The 26,755-nt window shown below is 40.7% G+C and overlaps 1 protein-coding gene across 1 annotated transcript in view; it reads right to left on the bottom strand.

Annotated features, from left to right (window-relative positions):
• The window catches only part of SPATA16 (spermatogenesis associated 16), a 256,503-nt gene that overhangs the window by 113,145 nt on the left and 116,603 nt on the right, over window positions 1-26,755 (bottom strand). The window contains exon 4 of the mRNA XM_027875661.1: window positions 4,749-4,833. Coding sequence (XP_027731462.1) covers window positions 4,749-4,833 — 85 coding nt within the window. The remainder of the gene's footprint in view (window positions 1-4,748; window positions 4,834-26,755) is intronic.

The raw sequence follows: 26,755 nt of genomic DNA, 5'->3' as shown, positions 1-26,755 counted from the left end.
TTAGTGCTCTCTTCATTTGTCCAGGGTCACAAAGTCAATCTATATCAGAGGCAGGACTCTAACTGAGGTCATCCTAACTCCAGGGCTGGCTATTTGTCTTTGTAAAAGATAGATTAGACCACTGCCTTTGCCAAAGGTTTAAATCAACATGGTATCCCTTTTTAAAAAAAAATCAATGAAAACTCACTTTCTAAATGGAAAAAAATCGGTTGCTTAACCATTCACCTAGGTCCCTTATAGTCACAATTTTAAATTCCCACAGAGCTGATTATTTCCTTCATCCTTCTGTTGCAGATAAATTGCCCTCCAAACAGTTTACTGTCTGATGTTTTGTCTAAGACCTTCCAACCCAAGATTCTTTTGGCTTAGTGGGGCCCATAAAAACTCCATGACATTTTTATAGAATGAGCTATTTGTCTTGATGTGTTTGGCCAAATTTTACTGACTGGCATGAAATCTATAAGCAAATGAAAGGCTGGAGTACTTTAATAGTGTGCTAGTTAAACTATGAGCAGAAGGGAAGTGTCCAGCAGAAATGGAAATTATCTTGGTTGAATAGGCAGCTAGGTGACACTGTGGGTGGAGCACTGGATTTAGAATTAGGAAGACTTTTTACCAGCTGTGTGATCCTGGGCAAGTCATTTAACTTTTGTCTGTCTCAGTTTCCTCATTTGCAAAATGGAAATAATACTAATAGCACTTACCTCCCAGGACTAATGCAAGGATATAATTAGATAACATATGTAAAGCATTTTGCAAACCTTAAAGTGCTATAAAATTTTCATTATCATTATCATCATCATCATCATCATCTTCTTCTTCTTTTCCTCTTCCTCCCCTCCTTCCTCCACTTCCTTTTTTTCCACTTCTCCTCCTCCTTCTTCACCAAACTGGAGGATACTAAAATCAAAAGCCCTGGAGTTTCATCTCATAACAAAGCTAATTGTGTGTTGGTTAGGGATTGGAAAGAGGGGTATGTATGGCAATTATATAGGGAGGACTAGACTTGTAGAGAAAAGGAGAGAAAATCTCTAGGTAGAAGCGGTGGAAAGTAGTGGAAAAATATTATATTTAGAGTCAGTAAGATCTGTATCAAATCTGACCTCTGCTACTTCTACATAAGTGACCTTATCAAGTCACTTAAGATACCTAAGTGACTTAAACTGAGACTCAGTTTCCTCATCTGGAAAATGGGGATATTACCTGAAGTACCTACCTCACAAAGTACTGTGAGGATCAATGAGATACAAATGAAAGGTACTGTATGGAGATCCATATTCCAGCAAATTTGGAAAACACAACAGTGGCTACCGGATTGGAAAAGATCAGTTTACCCAGTCCTAAAGAAGGGCAATGCCAAGGATGTTTAAATTATTGAACTGTGCTCATTTTACATGCCAGGAACATTTTACTTAAGACTCTGCAAGGTAGGCTTCAGCAATATGTGAACTGAGAACTACCAGAAGAGCAGGCCGGTTTTCAAAGAGACAGAGGAACTAGAGACCAAATTGCCAATAGTTGCTAGATTATGGAGAAAGCAAGGGAGTTCCAGAAAAATATCTCTTCTGCTTCATTGACTACACTAAAGTCTTTGACTCTGTGGATCACAACAAAATGTGACAAGTCCTCAAAGAGATGGGAGGACCAGATCATCTGACTTATCTCCTGAGGAACCTGTTAGCAGGCCAAGAAGAACCGAACGTGGAACAATTAATTGGTTTACGATTGGAAAAGGAGGATGGCAAGGCGGTATATTGTCTCCCAAAGCAGTACATTGTCACCTTATTCATTTAACATATGCAGATTACATCGTGTAAAATGGCAAGCTGGATGAATCAAAATCTGGAATTAAGGTTGGGAGGAGAAATAGCAACAATCTCAGATATGTAGACAACACATATAATAATGGCAGGAAGTGAAGAGGAATTAAGAAGCCTCTTGATGAGGGGTGAAAGAGGAGAATGTAAAAGCTGGCTTGAAGCTTAACATAAAACAAAAACAAAAACAAAACAGAACTAAGATCTTGGCAACTGCTCCCATCACATCCTGGAAAATAGAGGGAGAAGAAATGGAAGCAGTATCAGATTTTTTATTCTTGGATTCAAAGATCACTGCAGATGGTGACTGCAGCCATGAAATTAAAAGATGTTTGCTCCTTGGAAGAAAAGCTATGGCAAATCTTGACAGCGTACTAAAAAGCAGAGACTTTACCTTGCCAACAAAGGTCCATATAGTCAAAGCTATGTTTTTTCCAGTGGTAATGTATGGCTGTGAGAGTTGGACTATAAGGAAAGCTGAGCACCACAGAATCTACACTTTTGAATTGTGGTGCTGAGGAAGACTTTTGAGAGTCCCTTGGACAGCAAAGGAGATCAAATAAGTCAATACTTAAAGAAATTAATTTAGGCTATTCACTGGAAGGTCAAATAGTGAAACTCACACTTAAATACTTTGGTCACATAATGAGAAGATGGGACTCATTGGAAAAGATACTGATGTTAGGAAAGATTGAAGGTAAAAGGAAAAGGGGTAGGCAGAGGATGAGATGGATAGGTAGTCATAGAAACAATGAACATGAGCTTGGACAGACTTAGAGAGACAGTGGAGGATAGAAGGGCCTAGCATGCTATGGTCCATGGGGTCACAAAGAGCTGGACATGACTGAATGACTGAACAATGACATATACGTATCAGGACTACCCTGTGACTTCGTTGGTATATAGAAATTCCCAGTATGGAAATTCCCTCTATCAATAAAGTTCAGCATCTCTGTAACTTTTGGACTGAGAGAATTACCTAAAGCACTCAGAGGTTAAGGGACTTGCCCAATGTCACACATCCAGTATGTATCAGAGGTAGGGCTTGAACACAAATCTTTCTGTCTGACTCCCTTTTCTCTGTGCTAGATTATCTCCCTAAGGTAAATTGTTACGACTACAGCAGCAGTACAATAAGAATCCTAGGAGTTAATCATGAAATAATGGAAATGGAAAAAGGACCAGAAAAGAATCTAGGATTATAGTCAGTCAATAAGCATTCATTTAGTGCCTACTATGTGCTAGACATTATGCTAAGTGCTGGGGATACAAAGAAAGGCAAAAACCAGTTGCTGCTCTCCCAAGGAGCTCACAGTCTAATGGAAGAGCCCAGTTTACTTTTATCTATATGCATATGTATTCAAGGATATTTCACTCTTCTTTAGTTAAAAATGGCTCAACTTACATTGAATTAATACCCCTTAAATGTAGATAATAGTCACACATAATTAAATCTATTTGGAGACAGATGATGCACTCCCCAGGATATGGAAAGAAAGTTTGCTTTGGACAGAACAGTGATGTTCGACCTCTGGCCCTTGCATGTATATCTTTTGTAGACCAAATAATGAAAGGGTTCAGTTCTCGATGCCATATTTTAGGAAGGACATTGACCATCTTAAAAGCATCCCAAAGAGACCCATCCAGAGGATGATGAGGGGCCTTGGAATTGTGCTATATGAGAGTCAGTGGGACTTGAGAGCTGTCCTGGAGTCCATGAACTTAACTTAAAATATTTTAATAACTGTATTTCAATATACCAGCTTCCTTTGTAATTTTATATATTTTATCTTATACATTGAAAAGCACTCTTTTGGGAAGGGGTCTGTCTATAGCCTTCACCAGAGTGCTAAAAGACTTGAGGACACACAAAAAATGTCAAGAATTCTTGGTTTAGATGATTTCTGAAGTTTCTCCTCATTCTCTCTCTCATGTATATGTATTATTCTTTTTCAAATGTGTGCTGATGCTCTTTGTATCACTAAAATACAATTTCATTTAAAAGTGCTACTGAATTCATAGTAGCTTTTTATCACCACATATTTTTGTATTTTCTCAACTGACAGATGTTAATGACAACTATCGTGGGGGGAGGGAGGCTCTGTGAAATGTTTAGATGTTCAAAGGGTTCTTCATATTAATAAAAAGCACTGCTGGCTTGGGAGAGAAAGAATAGAATTGTACCTAGGGCTGAGGGTTCAGGCTGGTCTCAGGGCCCTGGGTTTAGAGGTAATTAATGGGTACTTTCTGTCTTCAGTAGAATGGAAACACCTGACCTTAGCACCTAGTTTGCCAGTACGTTTAGTTGAAATAGAAAATTATCAAATTGTGGTTGCCTTGTCCTGTAATTGTACTCCTTCTTTCATGCCTTATGGAATAGCCTAGGGCTGGCTTCCAAAGGACTCTTATTTCCCCATTGTGGAGCAGTGAGGTTTCACACTGCTTGTCCCAGGCACAAACATTCCTTGTTATGGCCCTGATAGACATTATACAACCAAAACCAGTAAACAAATACCCAAATAATAAATATATTTTTACATCCTTTCTCTGTTTCCTTGAAATCACCACCATCCCTCCCCCACTCCCCACCCCAGTTTATCATGCAATTAGAATTTGGGAAAATATCACATTCAGATCTTCAAAGGTCATGCAACACCACTATGAGTGCCTGTAACAGGAACAGTGTTCTTGGGATCCCTATGAAGGTGTCAGCATCTCATTTAATTAAAGTTGGAGCCCCGGAGTTTATGACCTTAATTTTTCCTTCAAAATTAGTTTCAGAAAAATAATTTCCTTAAACCTACAATAACCTAAGGTGGGGTCCTTATGCCTGATGTGCCCAGGGCTACCTTTCTGGTGGCCCCATCGTTCCCTTGGGTTCTAGAATGAGGGGGCCCACCCCCTGGGGGAGGGTCAGACTTGAAGATTTACCTGCCAGTACAACCTGATGAGTTTGCTGACATATTGCTCACTTCCTCCTGATAGCCAGTACATATAGTTAGCGATCATGGCACTCCTGAAGATCAAAAAAGAAACAAATTCATAAAACAAATGACAAGCTCCCAAACCTAGCACAGGAAACACTGTATTGAATACAACAATTATAAAAAGTTAACATTTGCATTACTATCACATTAAATAAGTTGTAAAGCCTTCTGCAACCTCTCTTAATTCCAGTGCCCACCCTCTGTTAATTAATTCCCATTTATCCTGAATATAGCTTGCTTTATTTTTGTTTGCATGTTTTCTCCTTCATTTGATTGTAAACTCCTTGAGGGCAGGTACTGTCTTTTGTCTCTTTTTGTACCCTCAGCACTCAACACAATGCCTGGCACATTGTAGGCACTTAATCAATATTTATTGATTGATATCTATATTGATATTCTGCTGACCTGTAGGCCTAAAGCAGCAGTGTATTTTTCTCTTATTTGTTTTTTTTTAAACTTCTATTTATAAAGTATACAAATATTTAGAAGCTGCAAGAGAAGGATTTGCTTCAGTTGCTTCTTATTAAACTTTAGAGCATTTGGGGACTAAATTCCATTTTATACACTCTGAAATGCCTTGAAAGTCATAACGGCATAGATGGCTAACTAACACAGGCTTTTAGGCATATCTCTCTCTTTGCTAAAGTCAAAACTTGTTTGTTTTTGATTAAATTAAGCCTCCTTAGAAATTTCCAAGAAAAAAAATCTCACAAACCTCCTCGCCCACTCCGACATCTTTGTCTCTAATTGAATCTGTTTTAGTATCCAGACTGCTTGTTACAACCATTGCATTCCTCTTATTAGACTGGGGGAGGGGAGGGGGGATTAAGGGAGCTGGGGGGAGGGCTTAACAACTATCATGAAATGGATATTAATGTGTTGCTTGAATGCAATTTGGAAGAATGTTTTGCTTTTATGGTTGCCTCTCTGGTAGGCCTCTCTATTTCTTTTCTCTAGAGACTCCAAATCCAATTAAATGTGACTGGAAGTAATTCCAAATTGTCACGTTAGCCAATTAAACATATAATAATCCCGTGTACCTAATCACAAGTGCCAAAAGTTTATTTATTGAGGTAGAGCTGTCAATGTGTACCCCTGGATGTTTTCTTATCTTGGTCTGCAGAAATGTGTTGTTTCTTGACATTCTTGTAAATTGAATTTGAAAACTTCCCTCCCTAAATATAGGCATCTCAGACATAGCCCCATTATAACTCAGCTGGGGGTGGTGTAGTGGAGTAGCTAGGGAGCTAAATCTGAATCAGGAAAATTTGGGCTCAAATTTGGATTCTGAAAATAACTGGGAGACCATGGGTAAGTCATTTAGGACTCCTCCCTCTCAGTCTCTCTTTCTTCACTTTTGTAGCAAAGGGAGAGTTTGAGTAGATGAGTCTAAGATTCCTTCCAGTTCTGGTTCCATATCTAAGATCTTAGGATGAGGTGAAATCATTAGAAAGTCTGGGTTCTTCTCACCTGGCCCAGAAGACAAAAACTGAAAAAAATACCACTGGAAAGAACAATGATCATTTTGGAATTGGCCCTAGAATTAAGAGAATGAAGCATTTACATGTTTTTTTTCCTCTTCCTGTTGCTTCTTCTTCGTTTTCAAAGAGGACCAATGACATCGGGAGGGTGAAGTCTTGACTTTCAAGTGAATTGGGTTTAAGTGAGGCAGGGCTGCATAAAGTCATTAGCCTCACTCTCTCCTCCACAGTCATCAGAGTCTAATGTCAAGACAAGAATCAAAGGACTGGTGATGGACCAGGATGCAGTACACGTGGCCAACTAGTTAGACTTGGGAATGAAGCTATCCATTTAAAATTCAAAATAAAAAAAAAAAACTTTTGGAAGAAAGAGTGGGGTCACTTAAGATGTTCTGGGGACTGTGCATGTCTGAAAGGGTAGAGTGAATCCCACATGTAACAGGAGAGAGGTAAGTCCATTTCAGAGCTAGGAGAGTCTCAAAATCACTTGGAAGAATTCTACTACAGAAAGGGTAGAAAGATCGGGCATCACTGAAATTGCTGACTGATTTTCCAAAAGCAATCTAACCTGCTATCTTTCCCCTAGGTGATGCAGAAGATGGAGATCCTGACTTAAAGGCAGGAACAACTGAGTTCCAATCCTGCCTTGGATACTTACTGGCTCTGTGACTCTGGTTAAATATCGTCATCTCTAGCCTCAGTTTCCTCATCTGTAAAATGGGGAAATTAATAGTATCTATCTTACAGGGTTGTTTTGAGAATCAAATGAGAGATTATTCATAAAGTGCTTCTGAAACCCTAAAGCACTATGTAAATATTAGCTACTGTTATCAATTCAATTGACATTTCACTAGTTCAACAAATTGTGATACATACAGGTAATGGGATATTATGATGATGAATATGAGGGATTCAAAGAAGGATGGCAAGACTGTTATAAACTGATGAAAGGTTAGGTAAACAGAACCAGGAGAATAGAATTCACAGCTATTACCACAACATTGATGGAAAGACCAACAAAATTAAACTTAGTGTTGCTTAATTAAAATAGTTAAGTTTGATGCAAGAGAAGGGATGAGAACATGTACTTCCCCCTCTTTATTAGAAAGGTCGGGCTATCATATTATTATTATTTTTTTAGGCAATTGGGGTTAAGTGGCTTGCCCAGGGTCACACAGCTAGTAAGTGTCAAGTGTTTGGTCTGAGGCCAGATTTGAACTCAGGTCCTCCTGACTTCAGGGTGCTCTATCCATCGTGCCACCTAGCTGCCCCAGACTATCATATGTTGTCTGTATATTGACTGGTTTGACTATTTTTTTATTTGAAATTTCTGGTACAAGAGACTCCACCTTAAGACTTTTAAAATCTTTGGTACAAAGGATGGTTTGGTGGGGAGGGATGTGTGGAGTGTTATATTCAGTTATAAGTATGATGGAAAGCAAAAGACATCAATAAAACTAAAAAAAGAGGGAAAAGATGGTAGGTGCCTCTAACATTTTTTCCTATGCTAATCACTTACTTGAATTATAAGCTTAAGGGATTCACGTATTGGGTTGAAAATTTGTTCTTAAAAAAACAGAATCTCATAAATTTACAGATTGTTGGTGTCCCACATTGCCATCTTAGGTCCACCATTTTGCCTATGTAGCTGTTGTCAGCTGGAATTCTGGGCCCAGTTTACTCTTTTGCTCAACAAATCATCCTTAATGAAAATTCCGGTTATCAGTTAAATAAATAAATCATTAGGCTGAGGGCAGAACAAGGATCCTTGGCACAATTTATTCATTTGCTGTTTGTTGTCAGACATTAGAAGAATGCCAGAATTAAAACGTCCCAGCCAAAGACTATTTCAGTTCTCAGTTATATGTGTTCCTAGCTCAGCTATGCAAGACCATTGCAGTTCGTGGTTGCAATATTAGTGGACAAAGAGATCTAGAGAGACTACAAAATTCAGGTGGTTGGAAAGACATAATAAAACAATGAAACACAAGACCAAATGGGAAGGATTATGAGGATGGAAGATGAGAGAAGGTAGTTTGACACCAATGAAATAATAAGTCAAAATGATTGGGTTTTAGGGATTATTGCTACGGTAGAAATAAAAATGTTATTATTTTGAATATATTTTGTATGTCTCACTTGTTTACATGCCATGCCTCCAATTAAAGGCTCCTTGAGGGCAGATAATGTTTGTCATTTAAAAAATCTTCTCCTATTACCTAGCCCGATGCCTTGCACATGGAAGGTGCTTAACACAATGCTTGTTAAATCAAATTTGAAAAAAGAAATTCCTAATTTTAATTTTCAAAAATTCCTAATTTGAGCTTAGGGAACATTGTGTTGTTGATGTCTCACTCTCCTTCATCCCTACTCAACCAATCACTTGAGGAATCTTATCTTACCTTCACAACATCTTTTAGATCCAACCCATCCTCTCCACTCACAGAGCTACCATCTTAGTTCAAGCCCTCACTACTTCTTGGCTAGATGAGTCCAGCATCCTCCTAACTGGCCTTCCTGACTCAAGTCTCTCCCCTCTCCACCCCATCCCACACACCATTGCCAATGTGCCTTTCCTTAAGCACAGATCTTGCTATTTCCCTACTCAGTCAACACCAGTGGCTCCCTATTTAGCCTTGAGAATAAAACACAGACTCCTCTATTTAGCTCTTTTTCCAAGAGAGGCAACCTCTCTTGCTGACCTCTTTGGACACTGCTCCCCATCCTGCGTGCTGTGATCCAGTCACATCGGCCTTATTTTCTTTTCCTTACGAACAGCGCTCCCATTTTCCCATCTCTGTGCCTTCGCAATAGCTATGTCCCGTACCTGGAATGCTCCCCTCTGCCTTAGAGGGTCCCTCTCTTCAAGACTCAGCTTAATTACCACCTATGTTAAGCTTTTCTGATCTCCTAATTGCTACTGCCCTTCCTCTCAAAGCTCCCTTATATTTAATTTATATGTAATACAATAATTAATATATAATAAATTAACATATATATGTATATGAAACATTAATATATAAATACTTTAGATATACTAATATATAAATAAATGCCAATATTTATTTGCTTTATATTTATGTTATATATATTTTATACACACTTGTTTTTTTCCCATTAGAATGTAAGCACCTATCAAGGGATGATGATTTCATTCTTTGTCTTTCCATCTCTGGCACCTAGCACATAGTAGGTGCTTAATGATTGCTGATTGGTTGACTGATTGAATGTATTTACCACTTTGCTCATGTTGGGGCTAAACACATAGCTTATAGCTAGCCTTATGATAGAATGTAAACATTACAAAAAGCTTCATATACTTTATTCTCATTAGATGCTCAAAATAAGCTCTCTGAAGGTGGGCATGTATGCTCATGGGTGCCTGGCACAGAACAGGTGCTTGACAAGTATAAGTTGATTGCTTAATTGAGTGATATGGCAAGTATCACTATTCTGACTTCATAGCTGAGGAAACTGAGAATCCTGGAGGCTTGCTGTATGTCACACAGTTAGTAGGTGGTGGAGTTAGGGTGCCAATTTCTCAATTCCTCATTAAAATTTGTTGTTAAGTTTGATGTGCTTTCCATGAGTGCTTGCTGATTGACTAAGTTATAGCCCTGGTGATTTCTCCTTGCAGAGGGAGGGAGGATGCCTTTTCTGCCAGACACTTCTTTTTTTCCTAATTTTGCCTCCTGGTTCCTTTTCATTCACTGGCCCTCTGTTCTGTGGTGGCAAACCCCTCGTTTGATTAGTTGGTGAGGGACGGCAGGAGAAGATGAGAAGAGCCCAGGAAAATCACCATTCCATGTGGAATTGACGAGATCAAACGCTAGGGTTGCCCATCAACTGAATTCCTAAGAGTCCCACAAACATGGCCCTGGTTCTCTAATTAATGCATCCAGCAGCTCTGGCTCTCCCCTTCCACTCCCTACCTCATCTCTCCCAGGGGTCCACTAGACAATATCCTAAGTGCTTGCTGATGTCCAACCTTTCTTCAAAGTGTCTTTTCATATCAACATTATCCACTTTAGTGAAAGCTTCTGAGGGGAGGGAGGAGCCCCACAAACCCTATTTATTTTACTCGTCCATAAGAGGAGCCAGCTCAGCACTCCATTCCTGAGACTGAGTGCTCAGGACATGCAATCTGATGCTAATGCCGATGCTGAGAGGGCCTGGGAAGACATTGTTCTGATGTGCAGTGTATATAAAATTAATTTTGAATTATTTTAACATGGCACCCTCTGACAAAATATCTCTTTAAAATAGGTTTTTATTGATGTTGATTTTTTTAACATCACTATCACACTTCCTGAGTGACTCCTCACTTCCCCACCACCATCAGAACCCTTTTTGCAACAAAGACATACAGTAATTGAAACAAATCAACTGTCATGTATCTTCAAAGAATGATTGCTCCTATGCAGTGGTATTAATATAGGGCTGATGCTCCTTTTATGCTTACTGTACAAGACTGGTGCTTAAGACACATTTTGCTTTTCAAAGTGTGTTAGAACAGCATGGTACCATAGAAAGAATACTAGCTCTGCCATCACAGGAACTGGGTTCAAATCCTGCCTTTGATGGTAATGTAGCACCAAAAGGGGAGGGATAGGTTTTCTCATCAAGTAGGGGCTGTAGCCACGAGTGGGACAAAATCATGCAGAGCACACTCCTGGGCTAACGAGGTCACTACCATGAAGCACAGGAGAGGTCAGGGCTAGACATCAGAGTTAGTAGCTCTCTGAGAACCACAGAGAGCTTGGTCCTTCTGAGTATCTCTTAGTGCCTGGTAGAGCAATGATTTGGTGATGTGAGATTTGCCTGGAGCTGGGTCCTTATTGTCAGACAGGACTCTATGGTGCAGCAGCATCTCCTTGGCACAGAACTCCAAGGATCAGGGCTTAAATCTCCAGGATTGGACTTGGTACATGGTCATCCAAAGCTTGGGGTGCTGGGCCATGAATTAAACTCTCTGGACCTCAATTTCTTCCTCTGTAAAATGAGATTGAACTGGATGACTACAAATCTATGAATTTATGGTCTATTAAACACAAATGCTCACAATGCTGCATTCAAAAGGATATACAATAGAACCTCATTATAACATGAGCTTAATTTACCGTGGGTCAAATCTATCCCTGGAACATAAGAGCTGCATGCAGTCAAAGTCTCATCACTCACATGATGTCAGCCCTTAAGGTGGGTTATCTCCTAAATTAATATGATGAAAGGATTCCAGTGAGCTCATGTACACACTGTCATTTTTTAAAGTTTAAATATTGTTAAGTAACCATGCAATTGTAAGATTATATGTAATGGAGAGATTCTCCATCAAATTCCAAAATGTGCTCTCTGTCTCTGTCTCTGTCTCTATGTGTCTTTCCTTCTCTGTCTCCCTCTCTGCTCTCTCTCTTTCTCTCTCTCTCCCTGTCTGTCTCTCTCTCCCTCTATCTCTGTCTCTCTATCTCTTTGTGTCTCTCTGTCTCTGTCTCCCTCTCCTCTCCTCTCTCTCTCTGTCTCTTTGTGTCTCTCTGCCTCTGTCTCTCTGTCTTTGTGCCTCTGTCTCTCTGTCTTTGTGTCTCTGTCTCTCTGTGTCTCTGTCTTTCTCTCTCTGTCTCTCTCTGTCTCTGTCTCTCTCTCTCTCTGTCTCTCTGACTCTCTCTCCCCCCCTCCCCCTCCCCAGTCTGGCCACATGGTGGGGTAAAGCCATAAGAGATATGGAGACAAAAGACAATCCTCACCCAGTTGGAGCTCCCAGACCTGCAGGGCCAGAGGGGACCTTGGGAAGTGTTTCAGTTCATCACCTTGCTTTTAGGCACAATCCCACTTAAATCCTTCAGATGAGAAGGATGAGAATCTCTTTCTTTCAGAGACCTCTAGAGGAGGGTTTTTTTTCCTGCTCTCCTATTTATCCTTGGGTTCTTTGGTCCTAACTTCCTCCTTCTGCATTTCCTTTTGTTCTGTCTTTCCCTGGTGATGGAGAGCTGATAGTTCTCAACCATTGTCTAGTAATTCTTTGTTTCCTTCAGATATTAATTTCTTCTTTTCCAGTTAATTAAATGACTCTAGGTTCCTTTACATTCTCTTCATAGGCCCTCCTTTTTCAATACTGAGGTATCTTCATAGCTCCTAAGCGGTGGAGTCCAGAATTGGATTAAAACTTTTTCTGGGCTCAATTTCCAATATATAGTATTCTCATTCATGCAACCAGTGTTGATATCACACAGCTCCCTCCCTTTTAGCTTATGGACTGTTACAGCCTCTAAATAATACTAACAGACATTTATTGCACTTAAAATCTTCAAAGATCTCTGGATATACCATCTCATTTGAGCTTTATGGCAGCCCTATGCGATAAGCACTATAGATATTTTTATCTCCATTTAAAAGAGGAGGAAACTGAGGCTCAGAGAAATTGACTGACACGTCCATGTTCACACAGCTAGTAAGAGTCAGGCAAGATTTGAACCCAGAGCTCTCTGATTTTAGGGCGAGTCTTCTCACCCTAGGCCTGACATTTTCCTTCAGAGTTATCTGTTTCCCATGCTAGATACATCACACACACTCATATCTTCCTAGTTTTAATTGACTTATGATTTGTTGGAAAAGTAATTGCCTTTTGGAAGTAAATATGGGCCTGCTATTCTCAGGCAGATATAAACATGAAAGATTGTAGCCTGTGTAACTGGAATGGAGATAAGAACTGAATTATCAAATTCACAGAAGCTTAAACACAAATAACACATTGGAAAGAGCAAAGATGATCTCCTATCAGGATGTGTATGTTACAGCAGGTCCTGAATAAACACTTTCCTGATGCCTCTATGTCAGGGAGAACAGTGCTCATCTTAGATCACAGGTTCAGGCTTTCTTTTTTCCAGCAAGGGAAAGATGTATGTGTGTGTGTTAGGGGAGATGGTACAAGGCTTGCCTCCAAAGGTAGTGAACTTCCTATCACTGGTGGTATTTAAACAAGTCTTGATGATCCCTTTCTGGGTATGTCCTAGGGCAGTTGTGTCAAACTTGAGGCTTCTTGGCGGCATGCCAACCCTAGGGGGTCTGGACCAGGTTAAAATATGATTGAGAAATATCTATCAAAATAAATAAAAGTACAATACAATATAAATAATGTTGAGTTGTGGTTTTCTACATGCCCCTTCAGGTATTTCTCTATTTGAGGGTGACACCCTGTCTTAGAGGACTTTTCTCTGCACAGAGGGTATAATGAATTGGGCTCAATGGACTCAGGAGGTAGTTTATCATCTTATGGCACATGTTTATCTCAGGATTATAGATTAAGGGCTGGAAGGGTCTTCTGGTCCAACCCCCTCATTTTTTTTTACAGAAGAGGAAACTGAGGCTCAGAGATATTAAGTGACTTCTCCAAAACCGTGTTGGTAGTAAGTGATGGAGGCCGGATTTGAACCTGTGTCATCTGACTTGGAGTCAATGCTTCTTCTCAAATATTCTACTTTTCCTAGATATCTCAAGGCAACTTGGTTAGCTCTGCCCTGGGTATAAAAACTTTGACTCCTTCCCATCCAGTGAAGAGCCTTCAGCATTCATATCTGAGGAGAGAAGCAAACCCTCCATGTTCTTCTGACTCCTCCTGACTCCTCAGGAATCAAGTACTGGGAACCTGGGTTCACTGGGCAGTGACCCTGCTATCCTGGGAGTTATGTTTAAGCTAGGTTACTCAGTGAATAGAGTGCTGGTGTGGAGTCAGGAAGACCTAAGTTCAAATCTGGCCTCAGAAACATACTAGCTGTGTAACCCTGGGTAAGTTACTTAACCTCTGCTGGCCTAAGTTTCCTCAACTGTAAAATGGAATAATAATAGCACTTACTTCCCAGGGTTTCTGTAAGGCTCAAATGAGATAATATTTATAAACTGCATTGTAAACCTTAAAGTGCTATATGAATACTATTATTATTGTTATTATTATCTTTTGTGTCCCAAAGGCTCTCCAGGATGTGGATGAAGGTCCAAGACACTGGTCTTGGTTATGCTGAAAATATGTGACTGCCCCTTAGGCTCAGCTTCTGGTAAGCACTCATCTGATGCCCTTTGGATAAGAGATGGAACTGGGCACCTGTCGCTGCATTTAAAACCTTCCAAAGAGAGTGCCAGGACAAATGTGCTGAATCAATAATGTCCCCTTTGAGGAAGGCATCGTTAAGAAGAGGTTGAGATGAAGAAGAAGCCCTCTCCGTGTAGCCGGAAATAGAACTTAGCTTGAGTTATCAAATCAGTGTGGTTCATATGGCTAAGGAGGAAATTAATACACTTACATTGCCAGTACAGACAAGGAGTAACAAAAAGCCCAGAGGGAAGGCATTAAGGAAAACGAGATGATTCCTACAGCTTGGAGAAGACTCAAGGGGACCATGTTAGCTGTACTGAAATACATGAAGGGATGCCCCACAAAAGAGACATATTCCTGCTTGGCTTCAGAGGGCTAAGTGGCAATGGATGATAGTGACGGAAAGGTAGATTTAGGCTTGAAAAAAGTAAAAATTCCCTAATTAGTCAAGCTGTGCAAAATGGAAGGAGCTGCATCAGAAGGCACTGGAGAAAAAGTTGGATGACCACTTTCTGGGAAGACTTTTAGGGGTTCAGATACTCAGGTCCCTTCCAGCTGCAAATCTAGGAGGCTACGAAAGCAGGTCTAGCCACAGGAGAGGGAGGCTTTGGCTTGGTTTGCATAGGGATGTGTCTCATAAATCTGAAGGGGCATGAGCTACGTAGAGTTGACATTTTCCCTAGATGTAGCATCAGGTGAACAAATTAATACTTGAGGCTCAAAGAAAGCACGAAACATATTAAAACGATAAATGAAGGGGGCTGGAAATCCACGGCACCATTCCAGGTTGGAGCATCACAGGAGGCAGCCTGCAGCAGCCAAGGACCCGTCTTCAGGGTCTGCTTGCCACCAGCAGAGGTCACCCTCCCCTTTTCCTCTAAGAGTGAAGCTATCTATTCTGTCTCTTTCTCTAACCTTGGTCCTGATTGTAAAACTCTCCTTAACCACAGCTGGAATTAAAACGCGGTGGGGGTGGGGGTGAGGGGGCCTATCATAGGAGGGAAAAGGGAATACTATCTATTCATGTCCCAGGCTCGGAAAGTGATAAAAGCCACAGGACTACCAACCTATGAAAACAGACAATCCTGAATTTAACTCTGCTCTCATACTGTTCAGACAAGCAGCTCCTGAGCCTGCCTGAAATCAAAGGACTTGGATGCAATGATAGACGTGGGAATTTGTAAATGCTATAGTTAGGTAGAGCCCTGGGCCTGGAGTCAGGAAGACCCAGGCTCAAATCCATCCTCACACACTTATTAGCTATGTGACCTTGGGCAAGTCACTTAACCTCTGCCTGCTTTGATTCCCTCCTTTGTAAAAAAAAAAATGAGGATTATCATTAATTTATTAATATCTCCCAGTGTTGCCATGAGGATAAAATGAGATAATATGGGTAAATAGCCAAGATGACTTTCTTACCAGTCCTCATGACATTCCATTTCCCATTTCTACTCATTTGCCCCTAGCCCTGGAATGGCCTCCCTCCTCACCTTCACCTCTTAGAATTCCCAGTCTCCCCTGATCAAACACCAAACTGCCAGTCCCCACCCCCATTCCCAAAGTACCTTATATTTTTACACTTTATGTATATGTGTACATGTTATTTCTCCTGATAGAATGGAAGCTTCTCAAGGGCAGAGACTTTCTCTTCTATCTTTGTGTCTGCAGTGCCTAGCATGGTGCCCATCATATCACAAGTGCTTAATGGATGGGTGCTTTTTAACTGACCATTATGTACAGATTAGTATAATGCAAGATAGAATGAGATGGGGCAAAGGGAATCTGAACAAAATGCTCTACGAAAATTGGAAGATGTAGAGAGATCATTTCACACAGGGGGTCCTGAAGAAGGGTGGGAGCCTGAGAGGGTTGGATGGAGGGGCGTGGCAATCTGTCAGGGCTATGAAGGATGAAAGGGATCCCAACAGAGGAGAGAGGCAGCCTCTGAAAATGCATGGAGGAGGGGAGAAAAGCAACAGACACAAAAAAGGGTGAGAGGAAAGCAGATAAAGCTAGAGACACACTGGGGAGGTCTTAAATGGCCGGCAGAGGAGTTTATATCGTATTTGGTAGGCTGAAATAGAGTCACTGGAAGGTTTCAATCATGGGAGTGTCATGGTCAGACCTGTGCATTAGGAAGATGATTTAGATAGCTGTGGAACGATGGTCGGATGGGGAGGAGAGAGCCTGAAGGCAGCAAGAACTATGAGGAAGCAACCATTACTGTGCATTTGAGAGGTGAGGAGGAGGGCCTGAACAGAGGGAGTTTGTGAGTGGAAAGCAGGGCATGGATGGAAAAGGTAATGCAGCTGAAATAGTGTACATTTTCAGGGAAAAACAGTGGAATCAATATTATCCCCAAATCTGTAATTAGAGCAATATCATTGAATACAAAATAATTCTTTATCTTAAAGTAGCCCTTGAGGAAAAGGAGGTTAAATAGGAAAAGGAGAAACAGGTAGAGCTTTTGCATAGGCTCTTAAGGGGACTTCTAGGCATGTGCCTACGGACCTGGAGGTTCATGGCTTTATAACTATTGAGCTGGAAGGGACCTCTGAAGCCACCTCGTACAACTTCCTGAGGGAGTGAGAACTGAGTCCTAGGTCCAAGGCAGCAGGTCACCTTTGTGATGTCATTGGTCTTCTTTGAAAACGAAGAGTGAGCAAATTGTTGCTTACTGTTAGGGACTCATCCCAGAGAGAGCTGAGATAACAGCTCCTCCAGCAATGCTATGGATTATATAGATGCTTCATAAAGCCCACTTTCCCCAGAGTCTAAGACCATGCCATCGAGCAGTTAGGGAGAAAGGTTTATGTTTCTGCTTCTGCTTGTACTTTTGAAGTAAATTTCTCTTTGAAAAATCTAAGTGATGTTAACTGGCTAAATGAAACTAAGGTTTAGACACTGGTGGCTAACAGTGGGGAGGGAACACATCAAGAATAGGAGGGGGCTTGAATCAATAGCAGCAGAGGAAGACCCCCCAAACCCAAAGGTGTATCCCTAGAAACCTGAGGGGGGGAGAACAATGGTCTTGCTTTGGGAGAACAAGGCTAGGAAATATTCATTTCAACAATAATATTTCATTACTTTTGTGCAACACAATTTATCTATTCTCCGATCAATAGGAAATTGCAATTTTTTCCTGTAGTTCTTTGCTACCACAAAAAGTTCTATTATAAATATTTTGGTGCATATGGAACCATTCTTTTTGTTAATGACCAGCTAGGAGTATATGTCCATTAGAAGAGTCTCTGGGTCAAATATGTCCATTTTAATCACTTTATTTGCATAATTCCAAATTGTTTACTAGAATGGTTGTACTAATTCATAGTTGCACCAACAATGCATTATTGTGCCTGTCTTTCTACAATCAAACTTTCTACAATCTACTTTCAAAAAGTAAGCTGTTTCATCCTTATCTTACTGGCTCCCCCTCCAGTAATTTTATTATTATTTTTTAAATTTTTAATTAATTTATTTTGAATTATCAACAATCACTTCCATAAGCTTTTGAGTTTTAAATTTTTCTCCCTCTCCCTCCCCACCTCCCTTCCCAAGATGGCCTGCCTCTGATATAGGCTATACATATACATTCCTATTGAATATATTTTCACATTAGTGATGTTGTAGGTAAGAATTAGAACCAATAGGAGGAACCACCAGAGAGAGGAAACAAAACACAACAGAAGAAAAAAAATAGCAAATAGTATGCTTTGATCTGCATTCAAACTCCATAGTTCTTTCTTTGGATGTGGATAGCATTTTCCAACATGAGGCCTTTGGAGATGTCTTAGATCCTTGTCTTGCTGAGAAGGGTTAAGTTGGACAGCATTCTGATGGCTTTCAAATGACATCCCTGACCAGTCTATGGTGGAGAGGGAAAGAAGAGAAACGGGAGTGTGTGGGAGGCAGCTAGGTGATGCAGTGGATAGAGAACCAGCCAAGAGTCAGGAAGACTCATCCTCCTGAATTCAAATCCTGGGCAAGTCACTTAACCCTTTTGGCCTCAGTTTCCTCATCTGTAAGATGAGCTGGAAAAGGACATGGTAAACCACTCCAGTGTCTTTGCCAAGAAAACCCCAAATGTGATCACGAAGAGTCAGACATGACTGAAAAAATGACTGAACTGAGCTGACGACAATGGAGCCATGAAAATCTAAAGAGAGAGAATCTAGAATAGGAGTTCTTTTTTTTTTTTTTTTTTTTTTTTTGGTGTGTGCTATGAACCCTGTTGACTGTCCAGTGAAACCAATGGACCCCTTCTCAAAATAATGCTTTTAAATGGATAAACTAAAATACATAGGATTACAAAATAAACCAGTTGCATTGGGAAAGTTATCAAAATTTAAAAAAATCGAGTTCAAGGACCCCAGTTTAAGAACTCTTGGTCAAGGAAGTTAACAGGGTCAAAAACTGAAGAGAGATCAAGAAACACGAAGACCAAAAAAAATAGTCCATCGGGTTCACCACCTAATAGATCATTGGTAGCCTTGATTTTGTGGCAGGTATAATTTTCACATTGCTAATGCTACCCTGCATATTCATGTTTCCCTGATATGGCTTGGCCCATTCAGCATCACATCATGTCTTCCCATATTTTTTGCATCTCTTCTCTCTTTGCCTCCATGTATAGGAACAAAAAAAGGAAGAGAGCAGGAGGAAGTGCTGCCACTGTTTTAAAGCATGGGCCCAGTGGCAGACGTTGAGTGAGGTAGTGATCCTGCCCTAAGGACAAAGACATGGAGCAGAGGTTGAAGACGGTGGCTTCACACTTTCATTTAATCTCTGGTTTCGTTTTCCTGGCTTCGATTTCTCACTTGCTACAGTGAAACCTGAGCTGCTGACATGTTAATGTCAGCCCAGGGATGCTTATCACAAGGTATTCTGTCACACTCACACTTGGAGAAGCCAACAGTTGTCAAATCTAAATGGCCAACCTTTCTACATCTAACCCCTCGAGGTCCCAAATCAGGCTAGACTGTTCAAAATTCTCTATGATTCAAAATCCTGTGAAAGTAAATGGAAATCCAAGAAGATTTTTCTCTCCCAAGATATGGTAGGGAGGATTTTTAAAGGTTATCTTGAAATCTCAGAGGTAGAATCAATCAATCAATAAGCATTTATTAAGCCTTTACTGTGTGCCTTATCAGTGGGCTAAGGACTAGGGATACAAAGAAAAAATCAAAAACTAAAAATAGTACCTGCTCTCAAGAAGCTTATATTCTAATAGGAGGCGATAACATTTATGTAAGATGTGTGTATACATATATACATACATATACAAACACATATATACACAACACAGTATATATAGTATATACAAATATATACACATACACATGTATACACACACACAAATATACATACTATAGTAAGTGGAATGTAATGATACGGGAGAAGTGACCATTAGCTGGGGGCAGGGGTGGGGGGACCCTGGGAAATGCTCTTCTCTAGAAGGTGATAATTGAACTGAGTCTTATAGGAAGCCAGGGGTTCTAAGAAGTAGAGGTATGGGGAAAGCATTTCAGGCATGATGTCTAGCCAGTTTAAAGGCATGGATGGAGATGGATAGTGGAGCATAGTGGAGCTTAATGACAAGGAATAGAAAGTAGGCCAGTTTGGCTAGACTGTTATTGTTGTTCAGTAGTTTAGTCATGTCCAACCTATATGATCCCATGAACAAAAGTCCATGCGCTTTCCTTTGCAAAGATACTAGACTGGTTTGCCAATTTTATTCTCCAGCACGTCCTCATTTTACAGAAGAGGAACTAAGGCAAATAAGAGTTAAGTGACTTGCCCAGGGTCACATAGCTAGTAAGGGTCTGAGGCTAGATTTGAACCCATGTCTTCTTGACTCTAAGCCTGGCATTCTATCCACTGCACACCTAGCTGCCCTAGCTGGACTGTAGCATACATGGAAAAAATGAATAATAAGACCAGAGAGCTAGGAAGGGGCTAGATTTTGAAGAGTTTTCAATGCCAGCCTGAGAAGTTTATATTGGAACCTAGAGGCAATGAGGAACCGTTAGAGCTTATTGAATAACGGTCAGACCTACACTTCAGGAAATTCACTTTGGCAACTGTGAGGAGAATAGATTGGAACGGGGTGAATGGACCTCTGAGGCCCCCTGCTCCAACCAGCACCTGAAGAGGAATCCCTGACAAGTGATCATCCAGCTCTGTTTGAAGGTCTCCAGGACAAGACAATGGACAAATGAGATACATACAGGATAAATTGGAGGTGATCCCTTAGAAGCAAAGATTTCTTGGAGAGAGAGAGAGACAGAGAGAGAGAGAGAGAGAGAGAGAGAGAGAGAGAGAGAGAGAGAGAATATAACGAGAAGAAAACTGAAAAGGTAAGAAAGGGGCCAGGTCATGAAGGACTTTAAAATGTAATCAGAGCATTTTGTATTTGATCCTGGAGGCAATAGGTAGCCACTGGGGTATACTAAATGGAATTAGACGTGAGCTTTAGGAAGATCAATTTGACAGTTAAGTGGAGGATGGATGGCAGTGGGGAGAGACTTGGGGAAAACAGACCCACCAGCTGCTTATGGTAATAGTCCAGGTGCGAGGTGATGAGAGCCCCCTCCAGGGTGGTTCGCCGTGTCAGAGGAGAGAAGGGGTGTTTTGGGAGAGATGAGAAAGTAGAAATGAGGGGTGAGTGTAAGTGAGGAGTCTAGGATGACACCTTGGGTGTAAGTCAGGGTGACTGGGAGGTGGTGGTGGCCTTGACAGTAATAAGGAAATTCAGGCAGGACAGTTTGGGACATGTTGAGTTTAAAATGTCTATGGGATATCCAGTTCAAGATGTCCAATAGGCAGTTTGTAAGGGGAGACTGGAGGTGAGGAGAGAGATGAGGATTGGCTATACAACAGGATTTGGTGACTGACTGGAGACTATTCCTTCAGGTGCAGTATCCTGACAAGGACAGGTTACTGCAGAGCCTTCACCTTCATAGTTCCAGGGAATACATCAAACCTTTCAATGAAGCAAAGATTGCGCTCACTTTCCTGGTGGCTACATCGCATTGTTGATTCATACTGAGGTTGTGTTCCTTTAAAGCTCAGTCATCTTTTTTGGACACACTGTATCTAACCCCTCACACTCTGCCATTCTATGATATTGATATTTTGAACCCAAGTTTAAGACTTGATAGTCATCCCTATTAAATTTTATCTCATTAGACTTGACCCTAGTGGGATAGCTTGTCAAGATCTTTTGGTGGCAGCTTTCCCTCCCAGTTTTGTGTCATCTAAAAATCTGTTATGCTTGTCAAGTATTCCTTTCTCTAAGTCATGTAAAATGTTAAATAGTGCAAGCTCAGACAGAGATCTGAGTACATGATGAATCATTAACGAGCAATCTTTGGGTCTGGCCATTTGACCTGGTCTGAATCCATTAGACTCGGTTATAATGTAGCACGAATATCTCTTCATCTTTTCTACAATGATATGTTGAGAGGTTTTCTTAAAGGCTTTGCTAAAAATCAAGGTTAACCATATTTATGTCTGTCCCCTGATCTATCAATTTAGTAATCCTATTTAAAAAGGAAAAATACAAGTCTGACATGATGAGCTCTCTATAACCACCATTTCCTTTTAAAGGAGTTCACCAACCATCCTTTTAATAATATGTTCTATGATTTTGCCAGAAATTGAAGTCAAGCTCATTGGCTCATTGGAGTTTAAAGACCTCACCCATTCTTTTCCTTTTTCTCCATCTCCTGACTCTTGGCATTTTCACTGGCTGTCTCCTATCCTTGGCATGCTCTCCCTTTTCATCTTTGGTTCCTGGCTTCCTTCCAGCCCCAGATAAAATCCCACCGTCTGCAAGAAGCCTTTCCCCATCTTCCTTAAATGCGGGCACCCTCCCTCTGAGATGGCCTACAATGTATCTTGTATATATCTTGTTTGTACATGGTTGTTTGTGCGTTATCTCCCTCATTACATTGTGAACTTTGAGAGGACAAACTCTCTCTTTGTTGTCTTTCTTTGTATCTATGCTTAGTACTGTGTACCTGGTACCCAATAGGAACTTAATGTTTGTTGACTGGCTGAAAATTAGTTTGTTGACTGAATGAAAATGAGTGCAATGTCTGCCCTTCTCAACTCCATGCAGAGTAGATAGAAGTTAGTCAATAAGCATTTATTATGCACTTGTTGTATACAACCCATGCCCTTGAAAAGCTTACAATTTAATGGGGTAAGGAAACATGAAAAGGGGAGGGGGTGGGAAAGGTAGGGAAGTCCAGAAAGTTAGAAGCAGAGGGGGGAGAGGAATGAAGGAAGACTAGCCTGAGGTCTCTCTTTAATATGAAGGTTCTGGGAAAAAGTGGCTACAGGGTCAGAGGGTTGTTCCAGAGTGAAAAGGCCACAGGGTTGGAAAGATGCAAGGTAACCTCAGAGAGGATTGCTCTAGAAGCTTGAGGGAGAATGTAAGGGGGAGAGAGCCTCCTAGAGATGGTGACAATGGGGCTGAGTCTTGAAGGGAGCCAGGGATTCTAAGATGTGGAGGTGAAGAAGAAGAACATCCCAATGTCTTCAGAATCCCATTCTTGAGAGCTGCACATCCTTCTTGTGTTAACTTCCCATGGAAGGGAATTCTAGACCATAAGATCCTTCTTGTCACTACTAAAACCTTTGATACCTGCTCTCCTAAGGAGGTACATGCCAGACATTGTCAAGGCTTCCTCTGCTCTCTATCACAAATGATAATAAGTAGTGACTTTCCCTCAAGGTTCCCATCATTTCCACACATTCCAGCACAGAATTTCCCTTTGCTGGTTCCTCCTCCTTCTGAAACTGTCATTAAGATAACTTAGAGAGTATCATAGAGTGGGTAGAGATGGATAGGAAGATGTGGGTTCAAGCCCTCTGTGCCTCTGATGCCTGCCAGCTGTGTCACCATGGACAAGTCAATTAACCTCCCAAGGACTATTTGAAGACTGTAATTTACAGATATATTGGTAATCTGCATGAAGGTGGGGAGTTTTAACATTGGAAGTACCCTTCTTTGATGAAAATATAAGAAAAGACAAAAGGGGGGAAGGGAAAATTATTAATTGTTCCATTTTTGGAAAGACATAGCTTCAGCAGACGTCTAATTGGAGCCTCCCATAACTACTGTACAGTGACATTGTGCCAGGTTTGTGATGAATTCCTCATCTATTTCTTTTCTCAGTACAGATTCTCAATATTCTTTCTGGTTTTGGCTTCACTAGTCTTCACCTAAATGCCCTCTATCATGATCCCCCATTCTGGGAATTCATCATTACCTCATTTTTTATTGTTGTTCAGTCTTTCAGTCATGTTTGATATTCTGTGATACCATTTGGGGTTTTCATGGCACAGATACTAGAATACTTGGTCATTTCCTTCTCCAGCTCATTTTACAGATGAGGAATCTGAGGTAAACAGGATTAAGTGACTTGCCCAGTCGCTAGTCACAGCTAGTAAGTGTCTGAGGCCAGATTTGAACTAAGGAAGATGAATCCAGTACTCCGTTGCTCCAAGTACAGATTAGACCAGTTGATTCTGATGTCTCTTCAAACTTTTATACTCCATGCTCTTGTTCATGACTAGATGGCTTTTCATTTACAATTTTAGCACTAGACAAAATAAGCTTATAAAATGCACACTGATACAATCCATTTCTTAACACACACACACACAAACACACAGAGGCACACACAAGCATAGATGCACAAGCAGAAATAGGGACATCTACAGTCTTGTTCCTTTGCTCCAAGCAGAAGAGCTGGAGGCAACTTGCTGAGAAACCAGAAATCACCCAGGGACTCTTCCTGTGTTCGGCAGACACATAGGAATCATAAGTCTGTTTTCATGAGAACGTTCTGCACCCATGACCTCGTTCCTTGTATTGATTTTGTGAAGCCTGAACACTTTCCGTTGGGGGAATAGTGCAATGTCCATCTGTTCAGTTAGGTGCATGCTGGAGGGGAGTTTTGTGGATGCTGGGTTGATTATAACTGCTGATGCTTTTTAGAAAAAATTCACAAGTCAGCATGCTGTTTGTGTTGTGTTTTTAATTGTCTTTTAAAAGTTTTGTAAATGAACCCAGAGGCATGAGTAATGGCACATGTTTCCAAATTGAATAGAAATAAATAATTTTCTTAGGAAAAGCAATAAGAGTTCACAGATACTTAAAAATAAGAAACTATCATTTCATAGCAAGAACATAAAGCATACCAAGGTACCACACAAAACAGGCCCAGAATTGCTTAATATCATTAAAGGTCATAAATGCATAGATTTTTAGTCTGAAATGACCTGAAATGTCATCTGGGCCAAGCCCCTCCTTTTACAGATGGGGAAATTGAGGTCTAGTAAAGTGATGGGGTTTATTCAGGTGGGACTCAAACTGAGGTCCTGTGACTCCGAATTCATCATTCATTTCGAATGCTGATGTCCCAAGCTAGGAAGATGAGCTCACCAAGGATACAATGACCAGTATAAATATACATTGGAACCCTGGAGAAGAACCCTTATGCCACATTTGTTCCTGTGCTTGAAAGCTATCAAGACAGTTAACTAAGGAAGAGTGATAGGTGTGATCTTGCCCCAGATACTTGTCTGGTCCTCAGTTTCTATCAAATAGGACAGTTGAACCAGATGATTTCTGTGGTTTCCTCTAGTTTGAAATACATGACTTTATGTGTTTATTAATATATATTAAAGTCCTATCAAGAATATTATCTTACATTTATGTTAGCCTATCAGGATTTTAGGAATTTCCCTAATGAATGTCAAAATTTGTCGATGTTCTCCTTTTTGGGAGACATATAGAGAAAGAGAGCTCCTAAAACAGCTTGTATGAAATGCTCAAAAGACTAAATAAACGAAGTCAACCAGGATGGGAGGTCAACTAGTTATATGACCAGGGAAAGAGATGACAGGTGGTCAACTCTCCTGCACCTTTAACATCCACAGAAGATACCAGGCTGCAGAGGAAGGTTTTGAGTATGTGGCCAGATTCTCTATGGCAGACGAGGACCAGCACCACATGGGATGAGAAAGTATGGATGGGTCGAATCCTACCCCATGTTGATGAAACCTGACAAAATATCAAAATACCAAAATTCAAAGAGTTTTAGACTATTTTGATGTTCACTATTTCCTTTGTTAAAAGAAGAAGAAGAAGACAAAGTCTGCCTATTGAAGCAGAGCACTATTAATAATTCCGGAATCTTTATGCAACAGAGGTTGTTGATCTACAGGGGGAAATGGGAGACATCATTAGGGAACAGAAGGGGAGTGTTAGTTTTCCATCAGCATGTGATCAGGAAAAGTCTGCCCACACAGTGGCTTTTTCTCTTCCACTATTATGAGCTGATAATGGAACTTGTTATCTTCTCCCTTAAGCTCACCAAACTTCCTGATTTCTGTTGAGGGCTCTACCATTTTTCTAGTAACCCACATTTACATTCTTGGATCCTTAACACTTCCCCTTCGCTCAGTGCCTGGATCTAATTAGGTGCCATGACTTATTGATTCTACCTTCCTAAAATCCCTTCCCTCCACTTGTACAACCACCACCTCAAATACTGGTCCTCATCATCTCTTTTCTAGATAATTTTAATAAGTTCCTGGTTGGTCTTCCTGCTTCCATTCTCTTCACTTTGCAATGAATTCTCCACACTGCCAAAATAATCTTCTTCAGTTACAGATCTGACCACGTCACTACCTTCCTCAAGAAGTTTCACTGGGTCCCTACCGCCTCGAGGGAAAAATACAAACTACCCAGTCTGGCATTTGAAGCACTTTGTAGTCCAAACTTATTTCATCTTATTCTTCTTTAAGTGTGCTCTCTGCTCTATACAAACTGAGCACTTTGCTCTTCCTCTAACTCAGAATTTCACCTGATACTTGTGTGTGTTGGTTGAAGCTGCATGCACGGAATACTCCCTCACCTCCCTTCTGCCTCTCAGAATACCCAGATTTCTTCAGGGCTCAAATTGTGCCACCTCCTACAGTCAATCAGTTCACAAGAACTTATTAAGTGCCCACTATGTGTCATGCACTTTGCTAAATACTAAAGGATATGAATGTAAACCACAGCTCAAAACCCATTTACATAAGGCTCTCCTCATTGGTGGAGACTGATTATTCATTGCTCTGAGCCTGAGAGAAAAGATTCTGGTCTTTTGGTTTTGAGCCTCATGGGAGAAGATATGTGATTGAGAGAGAAAAATTCGTGTGATTGAGAGAGAAAGAAAGAGAGAGAGACACAGACAGAAAGACAGACAGACACAGAGAGAGAAATAGAGAGAGAGAGAGAGAAGAGGAGAGGAGAGGAGAGAGACACAGACAGAAAGACAGAGAGAGAGAGAGAGAGAGAGAGAGAGAGAGAGAGAGAGAGAGAGA

This window comes from Vombatus ursinus, unplaced genomic scaffold (assembly GCF_900497805.2).
Source record: "Vombatus ursinus unplaced genomic scaffold, bare-nosed wombat genome assembly UNPS02014810.1, whole genome shotgun sequence".
Classification (NCBI taxonomy): domain Eukaryota; kingdom Metazoa; phylum Chordata; class Mammalia; order Diprotodontia; family Vombatidae; genus Vombatus; species Vombatus ursinus.
Note: the sequence above shows the minus strand (reverse complement) of the source record. Positions and strands in the feature narration are given on the sequence as shown.